The following is a 23,148-nucleotide window of genomic DNA, read 5'->3' on the forward strand; positions in this document are numbered from 1 at the left end:
TTTTTCTTCATCAAATGGACATCCATAGGAATCGCACCGTTCTGGTCTCTCATTACGGAGCCCAGCGGGCAGGCTGCTGCAGTCTCTCCTTTCATTCTTCGCTCCCTCCAATCCAGTTTCCAGTGTGTTCCTTCATTCTGACAACCCAGGAAGCCAATGTGCTGCTTACACTGCCTGTCAGTTTTGTTTCATAAAATGTATCCCTTCAGACTCTGAAGCCCACTCTGGACTTATTTTATAATAAAAGATTACAAATCAAAATAATAGAAAGGAGACAAGACTAAATTAAGTGTCATGCATAAGAAAATCCAAAGACTTTGAGTCAGCCCAAAAGAGAAGGGACAAGGAAGGGGAGAAGTCTGGGTAACTGATGACAGCAATGAGCCCGTTCCCCAGTTTATGAGATATGAATGAGAAATTATGCTACATAAAGCAGCAAAACTTAAATAAAAATGGCCAGGGGGACATGTGCTTTAGAATATCACAGAGACCCAGGCTTCTGAAGGCCCTGTCAATACTGTGGCCTCAAATGACAGTTGTATCACTCTCCAGCACTCCGAATATTTAAGATCTAAGTTTTCTAACAGTGCTCTGGTAGATCTGTACCAGATCCCTTAGCACATTTTTGGCCAATAACCTTCCTTCCATTTTCAATGACTTCCATTTTAATGACTGAAGAAAGAATCAACAAAGACCCCAGTTTCTTTGGGGATTTCTATCTACCTGTATTTCCAACTTACCTACAGTTATACAGTCAGAATCGCATTTGGGGAACTCACTAGGCATCCTTAGTAGAGTGGGAACTTGAAGCATTCCTGGACTAAGGCAAACTATGCAAACTTTTCTTCAACAGAACTATTGTAGAAGGAGAGAAGGAAGGAAAGGAGGAAGGAAAAGAAAGTGATGGTCGAGGAAATTTCCTAGTCAGAAAGAAAATGACAGGACTCTTGAGGACATTCGAAAACTGGTAGAATCAGGAAGGCCTGGACCATTTTTTTTCTTTTGCCTTAATAGTTACAACAGCTCAATAATGATACTCAGAGTTAGTCCCTGTGTCAAAAATCCACTGAACAGTTAAGAGACCTAGCAACCCAATACAGCCAAGGCAGCCACATCCAACTTGCTAGGAATATTCAAAGAATGCTTCTACCACAGTCCTACCCCAGCATCGTGCCATGTGGTGAGGATGGCAGACCCAGTCCTAACTTCTCCCTGAGGAGGGAAAGAAAGAGTAGTCGAACTTTCTCGTGTGTCTTGAAGCACTGAGGGAGGCCACCACTCTCTATTCATGAGGGGCCTTTGAAAGCAGAAACTGTCCTTGAACAAGCAACTTAGCACATACCACCATTCTCCCTCATGCTTAGCTTATGGCAAATGGCAAATAAAAAGGAAATTTTTTTCTAGGTTTTTTCCTAGAGAACTTACGGAAGCAATCGTACAGCTAAGCTAACACTTTCTCCTGGGGCTGCCTGAGGTACTGACCTCACCTGAGTCACCTGCTGAGAGGGCTGACTGACTACAGTCTGGCCACCTCTAGGATCTTGTGAGTTTCAATAGGTTGTTCAGTAGCACAAGCTAGTGTGTGCATTAGTACACACGCACACACACGCACGCGCACGCTCACACACACACACACACACACACACGCCATGTCAACTAAAGAGTAATGAAAAACAAAAAGGCAATAAACAACTACAAAACAACTGTCTCGGCTTTCTCCTTCCAATAAGGGGAGCACGTACAGGCAGGAATTCCAAAGAAAACAGTATACTTAGAGCAAATGAAACCAAAGGAAACATGCCACCAAGCAACAAAAGAATGTATGCTTTTTCAAAGTATATCCAGAATATTCCCCCATAATAAACACCAGCAAAGTCATAAGATAACTGACAAATGAGGATTAATAAAGTCATAATCAGTATCTTTAAAACCCCAAATATCAACAGCACAAGAAAAATAGAAAACTCCCTGATACATAGAAATTAGATAATGTACTTGAATAACCAAGAGGTTAAAAAAGGAATAGAATGTTAGACAACATCCTGAGACTAACAGAATAAAGGCACAGCGTTAAAATTGGTGAGAATAGCAAAAGCAATGTGAAGAGGGAAGTTTAAGGGCTGCAGAGATGCTTCAGTAGTTAAGAGTGCTTGTTGTTCTTGCAGAATATCTGAGTTCAGTTCCCAGCACCCTAGTCTGGTAGCTCACTCTCACTCCAGGGGAAGGGAAGTAGCAATGCCCTCTTCTGTATTCTTCAAGTGTACACACACACACAGAGAGATACATACATTTGATACATAATTTAAAAAAGTTTTGAACAGGGAAGTGTATATAATAAATGTCTACATTAAAAAAGAGAAAAATACCAATCAATCAATCATCACACACACACACAAACTGGAAACAAAAATTAAAATCAAAAGATCATGAGTAAAGTAATATCCAATTATCAAAAATAAAATACAAAATGAAAAAATGATTTAAAGAAAACAATGATAAGTTTTTTAAAGATATGCATTGATAAACTGTTATCAAGACTTGGGGGAACTTAAATACTTATTTAAGCAGAAAAATAGAGAAGATGCAACAAGCTGATGGACACAGAAGTCAAAGGATTAAAATGACCACTGACAATTACACACCAGCGTATGAAGGGCCTATAAAACAAACGAAAGAAGTCCTCAGAACTTTCAATCTCCCTCAGATTAATCATGTGGAAACCAAGTTTCAACATATCTACACCTAGCATGGAAACTAACTTAATCATCAAAAACTCACAGAAAAAGAAGGTTCTGGAAACCAATACTTCCATTGGTGAACACTATCAAATGCTTAAAGAATCCCAAATGCCAAGTCTCAGTCTCCCACACCAAAACTAAACATTATAAACCATGTTAGGAAACCAGTATCTCCGTCCTACAAAGACAGGCGTAGGCACGACAGAAAAGGGAGAAAGAAGATGAAAGGCCAATGTCTTTGGTGAAGAACCAAATGCTTTCTCCTAAGATTAGCGGCAAGGGGCTGGTAACTCTACCGCGCTTCTTATCATTTATATCAGTATGTCCATGTTCTTGGATTTGCGATCCAAATGTAGTTAACAAAATGTGCCCAACATGAAAAATTCTCTGCACTATTTTTACAACTTTCTTTGAATCTCAAATGATTTTTAAATTTTAAAAGATAACTTGTCTTTAATCTTAGCTTTTGAGAGGCATTCCTGGGACACCAGAATTATATAAAGTGGATAGAAAGGCGAGAGTCTTTCCACTGGAGTTGAATGGCAGAATATAAAACAGAAGTCGTACTCCTATAGATTTAGTTTGCTGGTGTTTACGAGTTCTAGGTTTTATGTCAAAGCCAGAAAGGAGAAAAAACAAGCAGTCAATATTTCTAAAGGAATGGAAAAATCAGGGCCGGCTTCTGTTTTCACAAAACACAGAAAAATCATCAAAAATAGTGATTATCACATCTATTTTGCATCAAACAAATGAATTAATTGCCCTTCTCTCTCAATTTGCACAGTAATTGCCAAACTTACTTTTGCAAGCTTTGTGTTTTCTTTGCACATTCCTATTTTTTTCCTGAACCTCAGACAACACTAAGATTCTGAGTCTCATTACAGAGAAGCAAGGGAAACTCCTAAGCAAGAAAGACTAAGTGGCTACTTCCCTGTGGCCGTGCTACAGCTTGAATTAGATTCACTCAGTATTTGCTGCTTCCAACGCAGAACCGCTAAAGAGAGTAACCAATTGTCATACATATTTGTCATCAATGGTGGATCACCTGGAAAAGTAGTCATTCAAATGTAGTGACAGCTATCACTATTGCCCAAGTACAGGGCATACGCACACACTTTTGATGTGTGTGAGCGTAACTCATTCAGGCTCTTCTTTTTCCACACCTGGTCTTGAATTCTGAGTACTTAGAGTTAGATGAGGCTCACCCACTGCAGACCTTGGTCATGACGATGGCTGCGAAGGCTGAGTTTGACCAAGGACTGAAAGAATATACAATGTGGAAAGCAACTAAATCTACTAGTAGTGATAGAATCTAGTTCTATAGATTTGATAGAATTTAATTTCTACATACTTCTGCTTATTGTTCTCAGATTGGTAATCTTCAGTCTCTGTGATTATCAGGCAGACCTGTCTCTTTCGTACCTTCTAGGTTGTGCCTTACATTTGTATTAAGATGCTCTACATCTTCTATTTACTTTGCAAAGTCAAGTCATTACATACCAAGTTTCATAGTGTTCTGGTGGTCATCTGTTGTGTGCAAAGCTATATTAAAACCTAGTGGCTGAAAAACAACAACGATTTTAATGGCTCTCATGTTTCCTAGAGACTGGAATCATTTGGGATTTCACACGCCAGATCTCTACGTGGCTGCATTGGAATTCTGGCTGCAGCTGGGGTGAGGGAAGGGCTAACTAGACTGAATACACAAGAGAGTGCCTTCGTGCACAGCCCCAGCAGCTCATGCTGGCTTTCTACTGGAAACTCGGCCAGGTCTACCCGCAGACCATCTCCCTGACTGTGAACTCACCATATATCTTGGGTCCTGGACCCCTGCAGATTTGTATTCTGAAAGGAAACCTTCTAAGACTGAACAGAAGCTAAATACTATGAGTCACTACTAAAGAGAGATGGGCTTACATTGAAACCTGACTTCTTTTAAAAATGAGCCAACTATGTTTAATCAAATATTGGGGGAACAACGCTTGGCATTTAATGGCCAGTGCTTGACTTCATATCTGGCCTTTCTTCTATATTATGCATATCCCCCATCAAGCGCTGTGATTCCTGCCCTTGTACCTTTGCACAGTCTATACATCAGCTGTATGCCAGGCTCCCCTTCTGCCTCTGAAGCAAGCAGAAGCATGCATTCATCTGTGAGGCCTGTGGTCCTCTTCCCCTGGAGTGAGTCACTCTCTGAGTGCCCGGCACATTCCGGCACTTTCCATTGTTACAGCTTCTTTTGATGTCATTTTGTTTTGTATTGAATACATCCCAACCACAGTTTCCCTTCATCACACTCATTTCAGTTAATGCTTTGGCTGATCCCTCGACAACCAAGATGCAGATCCTCCTGATCCTGAAACCACCAGCTCCATGGGACAGTGTCTGTATAGGAATTCATGTGATCGGGAGCTGTATCTCTACCAATAAAATTTAAAACTAAAATAAGTTTTATCTGTCTTTCTTGGCCAATGAAGAATCTGTCAGGGGAAAAAAATGTGTTAAGTTTATCTCAAAGTCCTCCATATGTATCATTGTGTTTATAATGCGTAGAAAGTCACACAACCTCCAGAAGGCAATACAATGAAGTTGCTTAGGACCAACCTGACTTGGACCTCCTATAGGACAACTAAGCCTGTTCATTATCTTAATGAATACTTCCTCTCTCAGGAACATCTCTGTCTGGATGGCTGAGTATGTTTATCCCAGAACTCCCAATGGTAAATTAAATACCCTCAGAGGCCAAATACCTAGTTACCAAGACAGGGGGCTTTCTCCTTATTCAGGCCAATGGAAGGACAGTTTCGCTGTGGCTGGTAGCTGGACCTGTGGATCATGTGTATTTCCCTAGAAATCTGCTAGAATGTTCAGCAGCTTATGGCTGGCATCTCTGTCCCTGAATAGAGTCTGTCCTCAGTTTCAAGAAACTCTTCTTATACCACATGTCCACAGGAATGGCCATAGTCAATGGCTGACAGCTGCAGAGAAGACAGCTCCTTGTCCTGTCTTAGCCTGGGCTATTCTGAAGAACTCCAGAATTCCGAGTTCCCACTGTCCGTGGCTTTGCTCTCATTCTCACCTACGTCACAGATCTCCTGAGGGAATTTCCTGACACACCTGACCCATGATAATCTCAATTTCAGTCTGCACCTGTGCTACCTGACAACTCACTTCATGTTACCATCAGCTGCTGGCTAGCAGCCGTGCTAGGCACAGGACCCTTGAATTCTGTCACAGTAAGAACAGTTCATGTGAAGGTTCTTGAGGCCTACTTTATTTCTGTCATTTCTACCATCCAATCTTTTTAATGTAAGAAAAAAAACTTTAAGTAAAGCCTATTGTTATCAGAAGAAATAAAAAGAAAACCAGGAAGCAGAGTGTATACACTAGGAAATACAGACACCCCTACTGGGAGGAAGGGACCAGCTGAAACCATACACAAACCTCTGGTAGAAGGAAACAGACCTAAGGTCCTCTGCCTTTATGTAAACAGGCTGAGGGTAAGCAACCTTCCAGAACTTTCCCTATGTAGGGCTCTGGGTGTAGCCCGTATCTTGCCGCTTAAGGCACCCTCCACTACTCTCAGTTATTGCACTTTTACAGACACAAAGTCTTGCTCACATGACTGCATCACATGACGTCCTGAACAAGGACAAAACAATGGCACACTCAACTGAACAGGCAAAGCCCACAATGCCTCAGCCCTACACAGAAAAATGACAACTCACTATGAAATGCTGAAAGTGGGATAAATATGTCTTCCCCAAGGAAGAGCAGACCAATTTGTTTATCCCTGTAACAACAGTTCGAAGAAGAAGAAAAAGAAGAAGAAGAAGAAGAAGAAGAAGAAGAAGAAGAAGAAGAAGAAGAAGAAGAAAAGAAGGCAGTCCATGGGATATGTGGGTGGAGGAAAGAGAAAGGGGAAATGATGTAATTATAAACTCAAACATAAAAGAAGTAATAACAAGTTGCCATGTTCTCCCCTCCTGGGCTCGGCTCACCTGGATATTTCCTGGTTTGTTTTCAATAGTGGCTATCTGTTTTGTTTTGGTTTTTATGTCAGCTTAATTCAGTAATTAGGCACTTATCATTTCAATAGAATTGCCCCTCTCTTGTTTTTAAACAGGCTTAGAACATCAGAACACAACGAAGAGGTTTATGGGGATCACTAGTCTCCCCCGGAGGAGACTCTAGACTCCTTTTTTCACATCACATAATGCACAAACTCTCTGAAGTGAACATTCCCTTGCAGACTTAAATGACCCCAGACCTAGCTTGTCTAGAAAGACTCAGACATTGATAGTCAAATTATCCAAATAACTAGAAAGCTGTGAGGAGAAGGAGACTGCTTGGTCCCTCAGCAGCTCAGGAAATTCAGACTCTCAATACTTGTGAAAACCTAGCCCTCATACTAGAGAAAAACAGGAATGTGAAACTCATTTTCCCACCTAACCAGACCTCAGTACTTAAAATTATATAGAATTTCCCTAGATACCCTATTCCTACTTTCCAGCTTCAGTATCTGAAGCAGACATTTCCTTTATCATTTCCTGGACTTTGGCCACATGCTCTAAGCTTGCCAGCTGATTTTAGCAAATCTAATACTGTGCAAACCTAAAAAAGATACAACTTATTTCTCTTAAGTTAGTTAAGGTTGTAAAAGCAAGATAGGTAGAAATTGAAAAGCCACTGTTCCCAACATAAGCAGCCATCCAACCACCATGGCATACTGGGCCAATTTGAGGAATAAAATCAAGTGTCAAGTCCGGTAAACCTGAGTCAATAACAACAGTTCTAAGATGCAATCCATAGGGAGAAAGCAAAGAAAAAATAGTTCTGATAAATTCTCTAATATTTTCAGAATTTCTGTTTGTTTTCTTTTATGCAAACACACAAAAACGTTTGTGTGCACAGGTGATGGGGGCATGTCCATATGTGTGGAAATGTGCATCTCGAGTGTCGTTCCTCAGGAGCCATCCACACTGCTCATTTTGAGGCAGGGTCTCTCACTGAGCAGGAAACTTGCTGATTCAGCTTAACTCTCTGGCCAGCAAAGGCCTGCTGCTACCCTGCACGCTACCACTCTCGGCTCTGATATGTGGTCCTGAGGGATCCAACTCAGTCTCTATGCTTCCATGGCTGGCACTTTACCAACTGAGCCATTTCATATTTTAGAACTCTATATTTAGAAAATGTTTAATCCTAACATTTCTTTGGTGCTAACAGCCATTTCTCACAGACACTCCTAACTACTTTATTGAAAGAAAATAGTCAAGGCAGAGATTCTTTCCCAAACGCACTTTTAAGACAGAAGTGGAGATCCTGGAAGTAAGGAGAAATCTCAGACTCTCTCTTTGTCGGCTTCACTGAAGCCTCAGAGCTTCCCATGATAGGTAATGCATTGAAGTCACACAAATGAAATTTGTTTCTGAATGTCAAGAGCCAGTCTGTTGATTATTTACTCACTAAAAATGAGAATCAAATGTGTGCTTTCACATTCGACAACAGAAGAAAACTTGGAGCAGCTGAGATCTATGGAAACATAAATTAGTCCTTGCATGAAGCTCAGGTCTGACTTGTCTATTGTAGCAGCAGCGTCTGTCGCTCAGTGTTCTAAAATCCCCTACAGATAACTTGAGTGCTAACGTCACCAATTCACACACACTAGCTGAAGGTCCTGTGCAGCCTTGCCTCCATTCTCGACGCCAACATGATTTTGACACTATCCAAAATATACCTATGTCTGCTGATATCTAAAAACTCAAACATGATGGCTCCTCACCTTCAAAACCCGTTTCTATTAATTATATTAAAAAAGACCACCCTGTGCCCTTCTCTCCCACCACTGAGAAGGTAGTTTTGCTCCTCTCTGAAAATTTTCTTAAGTTCTTTACCAAAACGATGGACTAGACCTAGCCCATCATAAAAGTATAGTAAGTGGGGCGGTGGTGGCGCATGCCTTTAATCCCAGCACTCGGGAGGCAGAGGCAGGTGGATCTCTGTGAGTTCAAGACCAGCCTGGTCTACAAGCGCTAGTTCCAGGACAGGCTCCAAAACCACAGAGAAACCCTGTCTCGAAAATAAATAAATAAATAAATAAATAAATAAATAAATGTATAGTAAAGCTAGCAGACATATCTTAGGAATATCCACTCCTAGGTTTTAAGAGAAAGAAGTTATGCTTTTTTGACTCTCAATGGTCCCTGAAGCATGTCCTCAAATGAACAAAAACTTTATGTTGGAGCATGGCCAGATGTAAATCCAAATGTTAGAACTGTGCTCGAAAAAAAAATGTTGATAAATGATCTTGGAGAGTCACACAGATTTTTGGAAGAAGCCTGATCTTCGCAAAAGAAGGTGTTTTGCCACAGGAGTTTTGTCACATAAACTCAACAGGGTGCCTGAAATGCACTGCATGTCAAAGAGGTTGTTTCTTCATTACATGACATGTACAATATGCAATCATTTCATTTATTCTTCCTTTGAAAGATGCAACTCAGCTTTTTCTTAAGGCCAGAGGCATTGTATCTCATGTTTGGGGTAAAATAAACAAAGCATACATGTGATTTACCTGTATGGACCTCAGAATCTGAGGTCTATTTCCTATAATGGGTTCAAAATAAAAGAATTACATAACTGACTAAAAGCTGATATTGACAGATGGGGCAAGTTCTCCGGAAATGCTGACGTGGGGTTTTCATCTTTGCATGGTGGTCTTTTTCGCACTCAGGAATCAATTTCATTTGTGTGAGTATCTTGGGAAGAAGCTCTGATACTTCATAAAGCCTACAAAGACAGATTTGAGATTTCCCCTTACCTATAGGATCTCTGTTCCTGTCTTGAAAGTCCATTTTGTAAATATTGTCTGTCTTAGATAATTTCCTCCAATAAAGTAGTTAGGAGTATATCTGTGAGAAATGGCTGTTAGTAGTCAAGAAATACTAGGATTAAAAACTTCTTGGTTTTTCAAAAAAGGTTATTTTAACTCAGAATAGCCATGTGCTCTGACAGACTGAATCTCAAAACGTCCTGTCCCACTGCGGATGGGATCTGGACTCAACAGACATGGAATGTGGAGCTGAGCCTTAATGACGCATGCCTAAGAGATCCTCAGATTCTCATGAGAACTAGTAACACGAAGTTTCTTTCTGTGAGTGTCTTTGTGCCGGAACTGTAAGACTGGACAATCTAACTGGACCCTTTCACATTGTATGAGTCTTTAAAGGCAAAGAATATGAAAGCTACCAAAGGATCTAAACCAGGTCCATCAGGGAAGGTGGCGTGTTCTTCAAAGTTCCAGAGCTCTCCTGAAGATGTACAAAATGAGCAAAATTTGAGCTCAGCTCATGCCAAGAAAGAACATTCCTGTCCATGAGAACTGATGGAGGCTGGGCAGATGACTCAGCAGTTAGGAGCACTTAATACTCTTTCAGAAACCCTGATTTCAGTTCCTAGCACCCACATGGCCGCTCGCAACCATCTGTAACTCCAGTTCCAGGGGACCTGGTGCCCTCTTTTGGCCTCAGTGGGAACTGCATGCACGTGATATATATTCATGTATTGACAGAACATTCACATACACAAAACAAAAAGAAATAAATCTTTAGAATGGGATCCCCTTGGATTTAACACAGAAGGGCTCAAAATCTTAACCAAGTAGGACAAGGGAATGTGTCTAGGATATCACATCATCACAATGACTGGAAATGTATTGAGATGGATTGCCAAGTGCAGGCTTTTTAACACCAAATAAGACAGCTCTTCTCTCCAGAAGGTGACCTTGGAAACATGACGGGGCCTGACCACAAATGCCTTTGAGGTTCTGTGTCCTCACTCCACAGGTAGGCTGACCTGGGAAATATAGCACTAACTAGCAAATAAAGATTTATTTCATTTATTAAGAGTGACTATGAAAAAACGTTTCTCTGCCTGTTTTAAATAAGAAGTCTCATTTTCATTCTGTATCAGACCACATAAATCATGAATCCATCACCTCTAAATCTGTCCAGGTAGGTGTGGAAGTTCATATATCTATATATCTATAATGAGTGCAACTACTTTAAATAAAGTAAATTTTATTTATGATTTCATAATTTATATGCAAAATAAGAATATGTATAACTTTATTACACATTATAAAGATGAGAATAATATTTTTAACACTTTTCAGTTTCTAGGTTTCTTGTGATTGATGAACTGCCCTGAGCAATCTTTAATAAGAAAAATCTCATACGCTAAAACTGGCAACATTCTCACTTCAGATATTTCAGCAGGACATGGCTTAACTAACATGTTCTTCTTATTAACAAAATCTGTTTCTCAACTTTGATTTCTTGACAGGAGAGAGCTTTTTGGTCAGTAGTCAAATCATCAAATATTAAGAATACGGAGATACATCAAACGAATTCACGGGACTCGAAAACTCATTGATTTTCGAACATTTCACGGACCTATCTAAAGACTCAAAACAAGCAATTTCTTAACCAAAAAGCCATATGCTCCATGACTAATAATTGTCCAAACACATCTGTATAAATCTTGAATTGCTCCACTTAGATAAGGTAGATAAAGAAAGTGTTTTAATTTAACTATGTAGTTCAATGATTTAAGAAGTTTTCATGATAAGTATATAATATTCCCTCCTCATCTATAAGGAATACATTCCATGGCACACAGTGAACACCTGAAGAACAGTTCTAAACTCTAGAAGACCACACTGTTTCCTATATAGGCAAATCTGTGACAGGTTCATTTGTAATTTAAGAACAATAGAAAAAGTAGACAGCAACAAATTATATAGAATAATAAAATCTATACTGCTGAAGTTATTTTCAAATATAAGCTTTTTTAAATTTTCCATGTAATTATTTCAGCCAATAATTGCCTATAAAGAGTTAAACAGGAGCAGCCGGGCGATGGTGGTGCACACCTTTAATCACAGCACGAGGAGGCAGAGGCAGGCAGAGCTCAGTGAGTTCTTAGTTAGCCTGGTCTACAGAGCAAGTTCCAGGACAGGCTCCAAAGCTACAGAGAAACCCTGTCTCAAAGCAAAACAAAAAGCCTCAGGAGCAAATTCGAATCCATGGACATACAGGACAATTGCACAGCTAAGTTACCCTGAGATCTTCTTGTTGGTTTTTAGTAACGGTTCTGAGATGCACATACAGTACAGAATCGAACGAAAGGGACCTTGAAACAAATACTCAAAATCTCAGCATTTTCAGACGTTCTCAGTGGTTCCCGCCAGCAGGAAATCCTATGGCACCATATCACCTTTGGAGATGACAACGGCATCCTATCAAAAGGCCTGGGCTTTTACCTCTTCAAATCCACATCACTGACACATCTTACACCACCTAGACTCTAACTTCAAGTGCGCCTTTGTTGCCACTCTACTCCAACCAATACGCCGCTCTATCTATCTTCGGATCCTCTCAACTAGTGTGCAATGCTTGTTCTGTTCCTCCAACCCTGCCTCTCCAACCAAACAACCACATACACATATTTCTCCGATTATGACTTCAACCTTCCAAACTCCTAAAATTATGCCTCCTGCTGAAAAAGCCACAGAAGCCACTCTCAACGTCACTTTCCATAAAATCACCTCCTCCTTTGTAGCAGCCCAGCAAACGCTCAAACTCATTCCAAGAAGATACAAGGAGGAAAAGCAACCAGTCACCTACATTGCTCATGTACTCCGACAGCAGGTCCTGGAGAGCCTGGCGGATGGCATTGCACTCGGCGATAATCCGCTCTCGGTGGAAGTCCCTGGTGCAGGAAGAGTCAGCCAGCAGGGCAGCCCCGCTGATGATGGCTTCTAGGCGTTTCTCTAGTGATGGTCTTATTTCCTCCTCTGTCACTGTGAGTGGGTTCAGGACAATTAAATTCTGGGAAAAGGAAACAGTCGGATGGTTAAAACTCTGTAGAAATTAATTCTTATAAAGAAAAACAAAAACAAAAACAATTTTAAGCTTCATGCCTAAAATTCAGGTGTACTAATAGGAGAACTATGCTTTGCCTGCCTCAACAGTTCATATAGAAGACCACGTAGCAGTACTGTTCAGATGGATGATCAAAGCTGGGTGTTTATGAGCTTGGGTTTTACTGTCAGTCCTGGGTTCAAAGCTTGCCGTTCCGGCTCACCAAGGTGCCTTGGCTTACTATTCCTCACTTTCATGTGTAGAGCTCCAGTATTTATGTCGCTTACACCATAAAGCTACCAGGAGAATTATACAAACATTAAACACAGTGACTGGCGTGTGCTGTTAATCATAAGAGCAACATCTCCGAGCTGCCTAACCATTTTCCACACACACACGGTCACATCTTAACACTGGGGATGCAGGCAAGCCAAGCTGTGATTAGCCACATGTTTCAGTGGCTGTGTGAGGCTGAGAGACTCTGACCCATATTAAGCTTGGAAGTTCAGACACCAACTCTGTCTTAGAATTCACAATTCAATGTCATTTTCATTATACTTCACTGTAAGTCGTAGGTGCTAATTAACTTTACCACTAACATATCAAAGAAAATCCTGGCCCTTAATTATTCATTTAAAAAGTAGAACTCCAGGAGCTAGAGAGATAGCTCATTGGTAACAGCATGAACTACTCTTGCAGAGAATCAGAGTTCAGCTGCAGCGCCCGTATTGGGCAGCTCACATCCACCTGGAACTCCAGCTCTAGCGATCTGAAGCCCTCTCTTTTCTGGACTTCATGGACATCTGTGCTTCACATCCCCACGGAGAGACACACACATATAAAATTAGAACTAAAATATTTTTTAGAAAGGAAAACTCCATCTTCCTACTGATCTGTTAACTTGCAGAAATTCCAAGATATTGGAAAGTAACCAGGCATTTTTAAGGTTTTATAAAGATATAATAAGTCTTTGGAAGTAGAAATCAAGATAATGCATATCTTCTAAAATGAGTCAGAGGACACACTGCCCCAAGTTTCCTCCGTAACGATATATCCCTAGAAAAGCCTCCACAAGTATAGTCCAATGTGATCTTTGAAGAGCTAGTATAAAAGCTCTCTGAAGAACCCTTAACAAAACTGTGTACCACGTACAGAGTACAAGTGCAGAATATTAGAGTTGATACACAGTGATATTACTATAATCTTATACTATCTATATGGGCATGCATATTAATAGAGGTATTTAAATATATAAAGAGTACAGTGTTATCAGAATGTATACATGAATATGCATGCCAAGTATTGATATACATGTGTTTTGTAAGAAGTAGCCAGGATATAATTTTAAGAAGCAGTAGACTGGTGAGATGGCTCAGTGAGTAAATCCATTGGCCGTACCAGCCTGGAGACCCCCAAGTTCACTCTCTAAAGCCCACGTAAAAATAGAAGGACAGAACAGAGTCCACAAAGTTGTCCTGTGACCTCCACCCTTCACTCACTCACATGTGCGCGTGCACACACACACACACACATACACATGCACGCACATGTACACATTGTGTAATAAGGTAAAGCAAGGAGGCTCCTTTGGAGAGAGACACTTAAAGAGAAACTCGTTTCAGAGAGGCATAGAGCCGTGGTAACGCGCAGGGCCCCGGCACGCTCACACAGTCTAAAGCGCACTGTAAACCAGGACAGAGCGACGTGTCCTCACTGGCTCGTAGTGCCCACGATTCCTCCTTTCCAGGTTCAGCTCCCTTAGCATTTTTTTTCTACTGCTCAGTCTACTTGGACAAAATAAATGAAACAGAAGGTGAAAGCAAATTGATTTCACAAAAGCCAAATTTAACGTTTTTTTTTTCTGTTTCTAGTGCATGATCTTTTTCATCTTTTTCATGTGCCCTTCATCCTAGAATGGGTGTGGTCAAGGGTCAAAGCAGTATTTGCATAGAACTGCTGTCACTGGTTCCCTTTCTCATCATTGTGACCACATACCTAACACAACACAGTTCAGCTACTGGGTTTCCAGATTCAGGAGAGCAAATCCCATCCTTAGGAAGCATGGTGGCAGAAGGGGCTCACAGATGTAGTGCAGAAACTCGTCCCTGATCAGAAAGCAGGCGAGGGAAACACCAGTGCGTGGCTCACCTTCTCCTCTTTGCCTTTTCATTCAGTCCGGGACCCCAGGCCACAGCACTGCCCACATTCAGAGTGGGTCTTCTCTCAGCAGTTACCCCTCTCTAGAAACACCCTCCCAGACAGACGTGTGCCCTAGGAGATGTGAAATCCAGCCAAGCTGAAAGTGATGTGATTTTATTAAAAATATTATTTTCAAAAAGGGGTTTGAACAGAGGCTGTTTGTAAGACAAGGTTGCACTATGCATCCCAGGCTGGCGCTGACCTTACCATTCTCCTGACACAGTCTCCCAAGCGCTGGATTACAGGCCTGCTTCACTTTTTAAAGTTCGTGTTCTAGAGATGGGATGATGCCTCGGTGAATAAGAGCATGTGCTGTGCAAACATGAAGATCTGAGTTCGAACCTCCAGAGCCCACTGTGAAGCCAGATACATGATATGGGCATCTCTAACCTGGTGCTCCTGCAGGGAGGAGGGAGGCAGAGAGATGCTCGAGAAGCTTATTGGCAGAACTACTTGACTCATGCAGTGAAAAAAAAAAAAAATACAGAAATCCTGTCTCAAAACCAGGAAGAAGGGGACACCCCACAGCCTATTCTGTTCTCTGCGCTCCACACTATGGCGTGTGCCCACAGTCACGTGTGGATGGGCTCACATACTGTGAATGCAGACAAACCAGCTCATCCCCCTGGGTCCCTCTGATCTGACAGCTGGTAGTCATATATTCAACTCTACAGTCCGCCTAAAACTTCACAACTTTTTTACTTCAAAGCCAGGTGGTTGTGTGTGCTTGTCATTAATCCCAGAACTTGAGAGGCAGAGACAGGGGATATTTCTGAGTTTGAGGCTAGCCTGGTCTACAGAATGGGTTCCAGGACAGCCAGGGCTACACAGAGAAACCCTGTCTCAAAAAAAAAAAAAAGGAGAATTTTTTTCATTTCATCCTTTGTCCGATCAAGAAAATGGCAAAAAAAAATAGTTTAAATAACTTGTATGTTATATAAAATACCATTGAAGTCATTTAATTTTTTGATCTAACATAGCTATATAATAATATATATCAAATAAACTACACACACACACATTGCTCACAAAAACAAAACAAGAGAGTAGGAGTTACCAGTAGCTAGGTGGCAGAGCAGTAACTGAAGATCCTGAGTAAAGAATTCTAAGTTTCAGTTAGACAGGAAGAGTAAGTTCATGTTCTCCATTATAGATTACAGTGACTACAGCTAATAACAATATATTCATGATTGAAAATGTGCATTGGTTTACACTTTAACATCATAATCCATCACTGAAGGAGCTCAGCACAGGAACTCAAGAAGAACAGGAACCTGGAGGCAAGGAACTGCTGCAGAGGCTGTGGAGGGGCGCTGCTTACTGGGTTTGCTCATCATAGCTTGCTCAGCCTGCTTTCTTGTAGAACTCAGGACTACCAGCCCAGGGATGGCCCCACCTACAATGGGCTGGCTTCTCCCCCATCAATCACTAATTTTAAAAATGCCCCATAGCCAGATCTTATGGAGGCATTTTCTCAATTGAGGTTCCCTCCTTTCAGATTCTGACGCTAACATATGTCAGGCTGGCAGAAAACGCGCCAGCACAGCACTGAGACTGTCTCTGTGACTACCAATGAATGAACGGAGAAAGAAATTGCCTCATACTGTGTGTGCAGATTCTGGTAAATACACATCCACCAGAATATCATATGGCCATAAAAATGGATCTCCTGGCAGGCGTGACCGTAAAGATGAGCCTGAAGGACTTTAGGGTAAGTTGACTGAGTCAGACACAGAAACACACACACACATGATGCATGTAATATTACTTACATGTGGGCTATAAGAAATTCAAATTCTTTGAAATACAGAGGGATGGCACATAGTCTGCAGAGGCTGTGGGCGTGTTCTTCATCAGAAGGTACAAATGGTCAGTGATGCTTTCTGGTTCTGATGACATGTTTTATCATGATGATTGATGAGGTGCCAACATACGACAATCATTGCACCAAACACATGTGTTGAAGGAATGCATCTGCACTTTTAGAATATGATTTCTTGCTTGTTTTATATTTTAAGATTGTTTTATAATTCTGTGCATGGATGGATGCCTGTGCGTGATTATGTGTTGGATGCAGGTGTACCTGGAAGCAACAGATCTCCCTGGAGATAGAGTCACAGGCAGTTGAAGGTCATGTAATATTGGAGCTGGGAACCAATTTCCTGGGCAAGAACAGTAGAGTCTGTTAACCACTAAGCCATCTTTCCTGGTTGCTTCTTAATATTTTTTTTAAATTTAAAAACTAACCAGATACAACGTCTTATAATAAAGTCCATCATTCATACATTTTGGTAATTGCCCAAAGTTTAAAATGTATGTAGAAATAAAATTTTCCTCCACGCAGATGTCTATAGATATAGTGCGTTAATTAATGGAATAGTATTCAGTACTAAAAAGAAACATGATCCCTAGCATGAAAAGACATGGAAGAAAGATAAATATATACTCTGAGTTCAAGAAGAAAGGCAGCCTGGAAATGCAACATCCTGCATGATTCAACCTATGGCCCAAAGGAGAAAGGAAACTATGGCTACAGTAGAAACGCCAGTGGTTCCCAGGATGGAGGGGAAGAAGGAACAAAGAGGTGGAGAAATAACCAGGGGTTTTTAAGACACCAAAAACACTTAGAATGACAATGTTGCAATGGTTGCATGTCATATACATTTTCCAAACCCATGTGGCAAGTGGCCCACCTGCCAGCTGTGGAGAGGATAGACGCTGATGTGGTAGTGTGGGTTGAACAGCTGTCACAGCCGTATCCCGCTTACTGGAGATGCTGATGCTGATGGGGCTTGCCTGTGCTGAGACCAGGTGTCCATGGGGTATTGCTCTACTGACAATTGTGTTATGAAGCCAAATTTGCATTTGAGAAGAAAAAGGCTGCAGAGATGGCTCGGCTGATAAAGTGCTTGCTGCAGCATGAGGCCCTGAGTTGTCTCTAGCACCCATGTAAAAGCCAGGCATGGAGACAAACTCCTGTTTTCTTAGTGCTGACAAATGAATGGCAGGGGGATTGTGCTGAGAGAGGTTTGCTGGCCACTTAACCAGCGTGGTGAGGGTTCAATGAGAGACCTTGTCTCAGAAAACAAAGGAGAGAGTAATTCAGGAGGACAATGTTGGCTTCTCGCCTACACATACATATACACACATACACACATAGACACACACACACACACACACACACACATGTGTGCACATACACACCACTCACTCAAACACACACACACACACATACATACCACACTCACACATGCACATACACACACAACACACATACATGTACTCACAAGCATATACACACACTGGAGAATAATAAAATATATATGACCTCAAAGCATCTTGGGCTCTCTATCAGTATCACTTTGAGCCAAAAACGTAATGGAATCGATCCTTTCTATGCATCCCAAGAAAGGATGGATGTAAGTCTTTGTTTCGACCCTTATAAACAGGAAAACTAAAATCTACAGCTATCATGTAGGATTTTAGTTAATGTAGCTTCTTTTGTCATTATTTGTTTGCTCAGTTTGTTTTGATTTATTTTTAAAACAAGCTCCCATTCTGTAGCCCAGGCTGTCCTGGAACTCACTCTGTAGCCCAACCAAGTGTCAGAGTTACCGACTTGCCCAAGCTTGCCTTGAACTTGATATTCTTAGGCCTTCACCTGCCCCCTGCTAAGATTCCAGGCATGAACGACCACACTTGGATATTTGTTTTGGTTTGTAGTGCTGGGGCTAAAACTTACAGCCCTACACATAGCAAGCAAGGGTGCTACCACTGAACTCTCTCCCAGGCCTTTTAATGCACTGGGTAGATTTACTATCCAGTGGGCGAATAGGACCACTTCCATGTCCTGTTTCCTTTAACTGCCTTGCCATCTGCAAGGATCCAGCTATACACTACGGTGTAGGACGCTATATGCCCAGAAACAGAACAGCCTAAAATACCACCCCTGAATGTATCATGACTCAGTTACTAATTCCATAAGTATTTATTAATTACTGTTTTTCAGATTCTGAACGTGGCTTTTATTCATGCCTTACACGGGGAAAGGAAACAAAAAGAACATCTAAAACAAATAAAAGCACAACATCAATATGGCTGGGGAAGTTTCCTGTATTTTAATGAGCACGATATAATAAACCTTATTCATCATTCGTGCGCCGCATAAGGTGTGACGGGATTGATCGGATTTACATTCAAAACACTAAAACTCTCGCACCTATTCTCCAAAGTGAAATTGCCTATCAAAGGAGAGGCAGCTATGATTATAATCAAGTACCAACATTCTTCAGGAAAACACACGCTATGCTTCAAGTTGGGAGCAGCAGAAATAATAAGCACGCAGCATAAATAATGCTCCCCCAGCAACTACATTATCAATCTTCAGAAGGAGTGATAAAAATGGAATAAAATTTCTCCTCCTGATTACCAACAGGAAATGGTACTGAGGAAACTCACAGACTCTCCTGGGCATGGAATAGCCCTTCTTTTAGTGAATTTTCACTTACTCTAAAGAACAGACAGCCTGGCTGTAAAGAATGTGAGTGAAGGAAAGTGTGAGTAAACGCTTAAAAACCAGCAGGCACTCGTTTTCTAGAGGAGTGACTTGCTCAGTTAGTGCAACATACCCCCACGTTTAACTACTTGATTAGCCATACATTTCAAAATGCACAGCTTACATTTACCTCTGTTTAAACTAGTATGATAGGAAAATAGGAAATATCTGAGTGACAATGGTTGTACTTTCAAAGATATTTATACACAAAAATTCCTTTGATTTTTTTTCCCTCTATAGGATGAACATAGACCAAGGAGCTACGAGAGCAGTTTTATCAGGGTGCTGCTGGACACGCCAGCCATGCAGTCATTTCCAGAAGCTAAGTAACATTTTAGGATAGTTCTGTCAGAGCCGGCAGCCTGGTTTATGTAAAAATGGCACATCGGGAATTCTTCCTGGTTTCGTCTGGGGATGGTGGGAACAAAACGGGCCTTGAAGGACTGTCCTCTTCTTAAAGCTTATCTACATAGGATTGTCATACGACACTCTGAGCTGTCAACTGGGTTGCTGGACTGTACATTATCGCCATGATGGTGCAGACAGGAGCAATGTATTTCAATAAAGGAGCAAATTAAGGTTTCAGTGTGGATGACCTATTTGGGAGCCTATTTTGTAGATTTGGTCTCTCTCTCCACTGTAGTCTGTTTTAAAACATGTAACAAATGGTGATTAACATATTCTGTTCATAATGATCTCAGAGAACAGACATGTTTTACATCCAAATGTTTCATATCTCAAGATTTCATGTGTGGGAAAAACATAATGTGTCTCTTTTTGCTGTCACTATGCATAACACCCTCTTTGTCTCTAGCAACGGGTCCTAGTGATGTAAAGCCTAATTGCATACAACCCTGTAAAGTGTGAGCAAACGCTTGGATCATTATTGATGTTTCCAGGAGCTATGCTTGCAGAAGTCCCCAGAAAGCAACTCATCAATGAAGAAGGAAAGAAAAGGCCCAGGGGGTGGGGGGGAGGGAAAAACAAGCAAGGTGGTGACAATTTCTCAAAACATTGTCAGAGTCGGGTGTGGTGGCTGGCTCCTGCCTGTAATCTCAACACTCCAGAGGCTGAGGCAAGAAGAACACAAGTTCCAAGCCCTAAGTAGGAAGATTCTGTCTCAAAAAACCAAACCCAAATGACAAGGCATCTCTGTCTGTGATGCTCTTGATGTGGTCCCTAAGATTTCCCTGTATCCTCTAGAGTGCTACTGCTTAAAGACAGGAGATGCTGAATAATTTGAAATTGTAATCAAATCACCAACTAAAAATGTCCTTGGCCTGATAAGAGTTTTAAGACCTATTCTTTTTCTGGAGAAGGGTGTACCATTAAATATAAATTAACTCAAATATTTCTAGCTAACAGGGCTAAGAATAAAATTGCAAGCATTAGCCTAAAAGTGCCACTAAGAATCATGATTTTAGATTCCACATGAAGCTATGTTGTCTTGGTAAAATAACACAATCTGAATGAGGCTATATTGACTCTAATATATAAATATGTATGTATAGATAGATATATTCACACAAGCATATTGATGAATGGATAGATGGATAGATTATGGATACAGATAAATGATAAATAGAAGACTGATAGATAGTAGATAGATTATACATCGATGGTAAATTGATTGATGGTAAACGACTGGTAGGTAGGTAGGTAGGTAGGTAGGTAGCTAGGTAGGTAGCTAGGTAGACTCTAGAATACTGTCTAAAAGCTCTTCCTGTAATGATGAAATTTTCTCTATTGGGCATGGATTGATGCTGCTTGAACAGTCAGGGCTGGTACATCTGAAAAATGATTTCCAGAATTTATTTAATAATGATTAACTTTAAGTGTAAATATCTACATAAGACACGTGGCTGACAGTTTTCGTTTTCATTTTCATTTTTAAGCACGAGATTCTTTTGCTGTCTCATCTCTGGCAAGCTTTACCGGATGAAACTTGATGACATTGGGCAGAGACGATGCTCAAGACACACACACAGGAGCTTGGGGTGTCTCTTCTGTCCTGCACTATTTAGGAAACTTTTTCTATGGCACAAAAGGACAGCCAGGGGCTGTGTCTATACCTACAGAGGGTGATGTGTGGTACCTGAAAGTGTCCTTTCTCAGGGGCTGCCAAGATGGGCCAGTGGATGAGAGTGCATGCTGATGGAGCATGAGGGCATGAGCTCAGTCCAAATTGAGACAAAAGAGCCAGTCAACTGTGGTATAGAGACGGTAGACAGCAGTGTGAAAGGGGGGGACATGAATCCAGAGGGGAAAATATTCTGGAAGGAAAAGCGCAGAAGATTGCCAAAGCCAATATTCACAACCTCACAGGGTACACGTGACAGGAGATGTCAGTCCCCGGCTCCCACATGTCTGACGTTAAGACCAGCTGTGGCAAAATCATCCGGGTGGGAAGTGACCACCGTTCGTATATTCTTGCATTCTTGGGCACATAATGGCACATTTGAATGTTGGCTAGAGACGTTGTTAAGCTGAAATTACTCTTTATAGTGCCTAGGGGCATTCATTGTCTTTTGGAAATTTTACCAAAGAACTTTTATTTTTCCACGGGGGCTTTATCAATTTGATTTACATTTTTGTCATTTAATTTGCATTAATTAGTAAGAAAAGAGAACGTGGGAATAAAGGGAAGGGGGGGGGAAAGGAGGGGAGAGGAGAAAATATGCAAAACAAAATTACTAAAGGGGAGAAAAGGGCAGAAGGAGATTAAGGAGGGTACTGAAGGAAAACGGGGACAGAAAAGATTTTTTTAAAGGGGTCAGAGCACAAGGGCTCAGTAAGTGGAGGTACTTGCCACCACGTCTGATGACCTGAGTTCAATAGTCACGTGGTATTAGGAGAGAACCGGCTCCCACAGGTTGTTCTCTGACTTCCATGAGCACACTATGGCAGGCACGTGCGCGCACACACACACACACACACACACACACACAAATGTAATTTTTTAAGGAGACTTTTAGAAGTTGAGGCTGGTTAAGTAAAGGACATTGCTTCAAGTTTTTGTGTCACGTTCTGTTGGGAGCACTGAAGCCTGGATACAGCTGTGCTTACTTACTCAGCAGGACATTTGGGTGGTGTGGAGATGATCAGCAAGGTGAAGTACCCAAGGATTCAGTCAATTATAACCCAGCTTCAACACTATTCTAGAAGATAGGGCTTCCTGGGGCAGCTTGCTCTGGGCGGAGAAGAGCAACCACTGTCCTGTGGGCAGGTCCCATTATTTTAAGCAGATATATGGTGGGGTATGGGAGAGAGAGAAGAGATAGAGGCAGAATCAGATCTGAAAAGGCCAAGATGGTGAGGAATGGGCTGAGGTGGAAGGCCTACTTGCCATGGTGACAGCTGGGCCTGGGCTGCTGCCAAGGGCCATGTGTGGGCCCATGGCCCCGCTATAGCAGTGGTCTGTGTTGATCTACCTGGCTCCTGTAACCACTGAAGGCCAGGAGGAGAGAGCTGCACAGAATTGGCTCTGACCCTCTCTACCTGCTTCAGGGGTGGGGGTGGGGCTGCCCTGGTGTCATGAGAGCAGGCAAGCTGGTCCTGTCCCTCCCCAGAGGCAGCGCTTGGGATGGGGATGCAGGGTGTGAAATCCAGAAAGAGTCAATAAAAAGAGAGATGAAGGGAAAGGCAGTCTGAAGATGTAAGCCAACGGTACTTAATAGAAATGTTTTGTCTAAAGACAAGCAGGTATGTTTACCACGTTAGCTACAGAAACGCCATC

At 41.5% G+C, this 23,148-nt stretch overlaps 1 protein-coding gene across 1 annotated transcript in view; it reads right to left on the bottom strand.

The window, feature by feature from the left end:
- Nucleotides 1-23,148, bottom strand: part of Ctnna3 (catenin alpha 3) — a 1,347,523-nt gene that overhangs the window by 1,027,105 nt on the left and 297,270 nt on the right. Inside the window, exon 7 of the mRNA XM_041655198.1 lies at nt 12,422-12,625. Within this exon, the coding sequence (XP_041511132.1) occupies nt 12,422-12,625 (204 nt within the window). The remainder of the gene's footprint in view (nt 1-12,421; nt 12,626-23,148) is intronic.

Source organism: Microtus oregoni, unplaced genomic scaffold (genome assembly GCF_018167655.1).
Source record: "Microtus oregoni isolate MIOR12 unplaced genomic scaffold, Mior012 000007F_ref0000211, whole genome shotgun sequence".
Lineage (NCBI taxonomy): Eukaryota > Metazoa > Chordata > Mammalia > Rodentia > Cricetidae > Microtus > Microtus oregoni.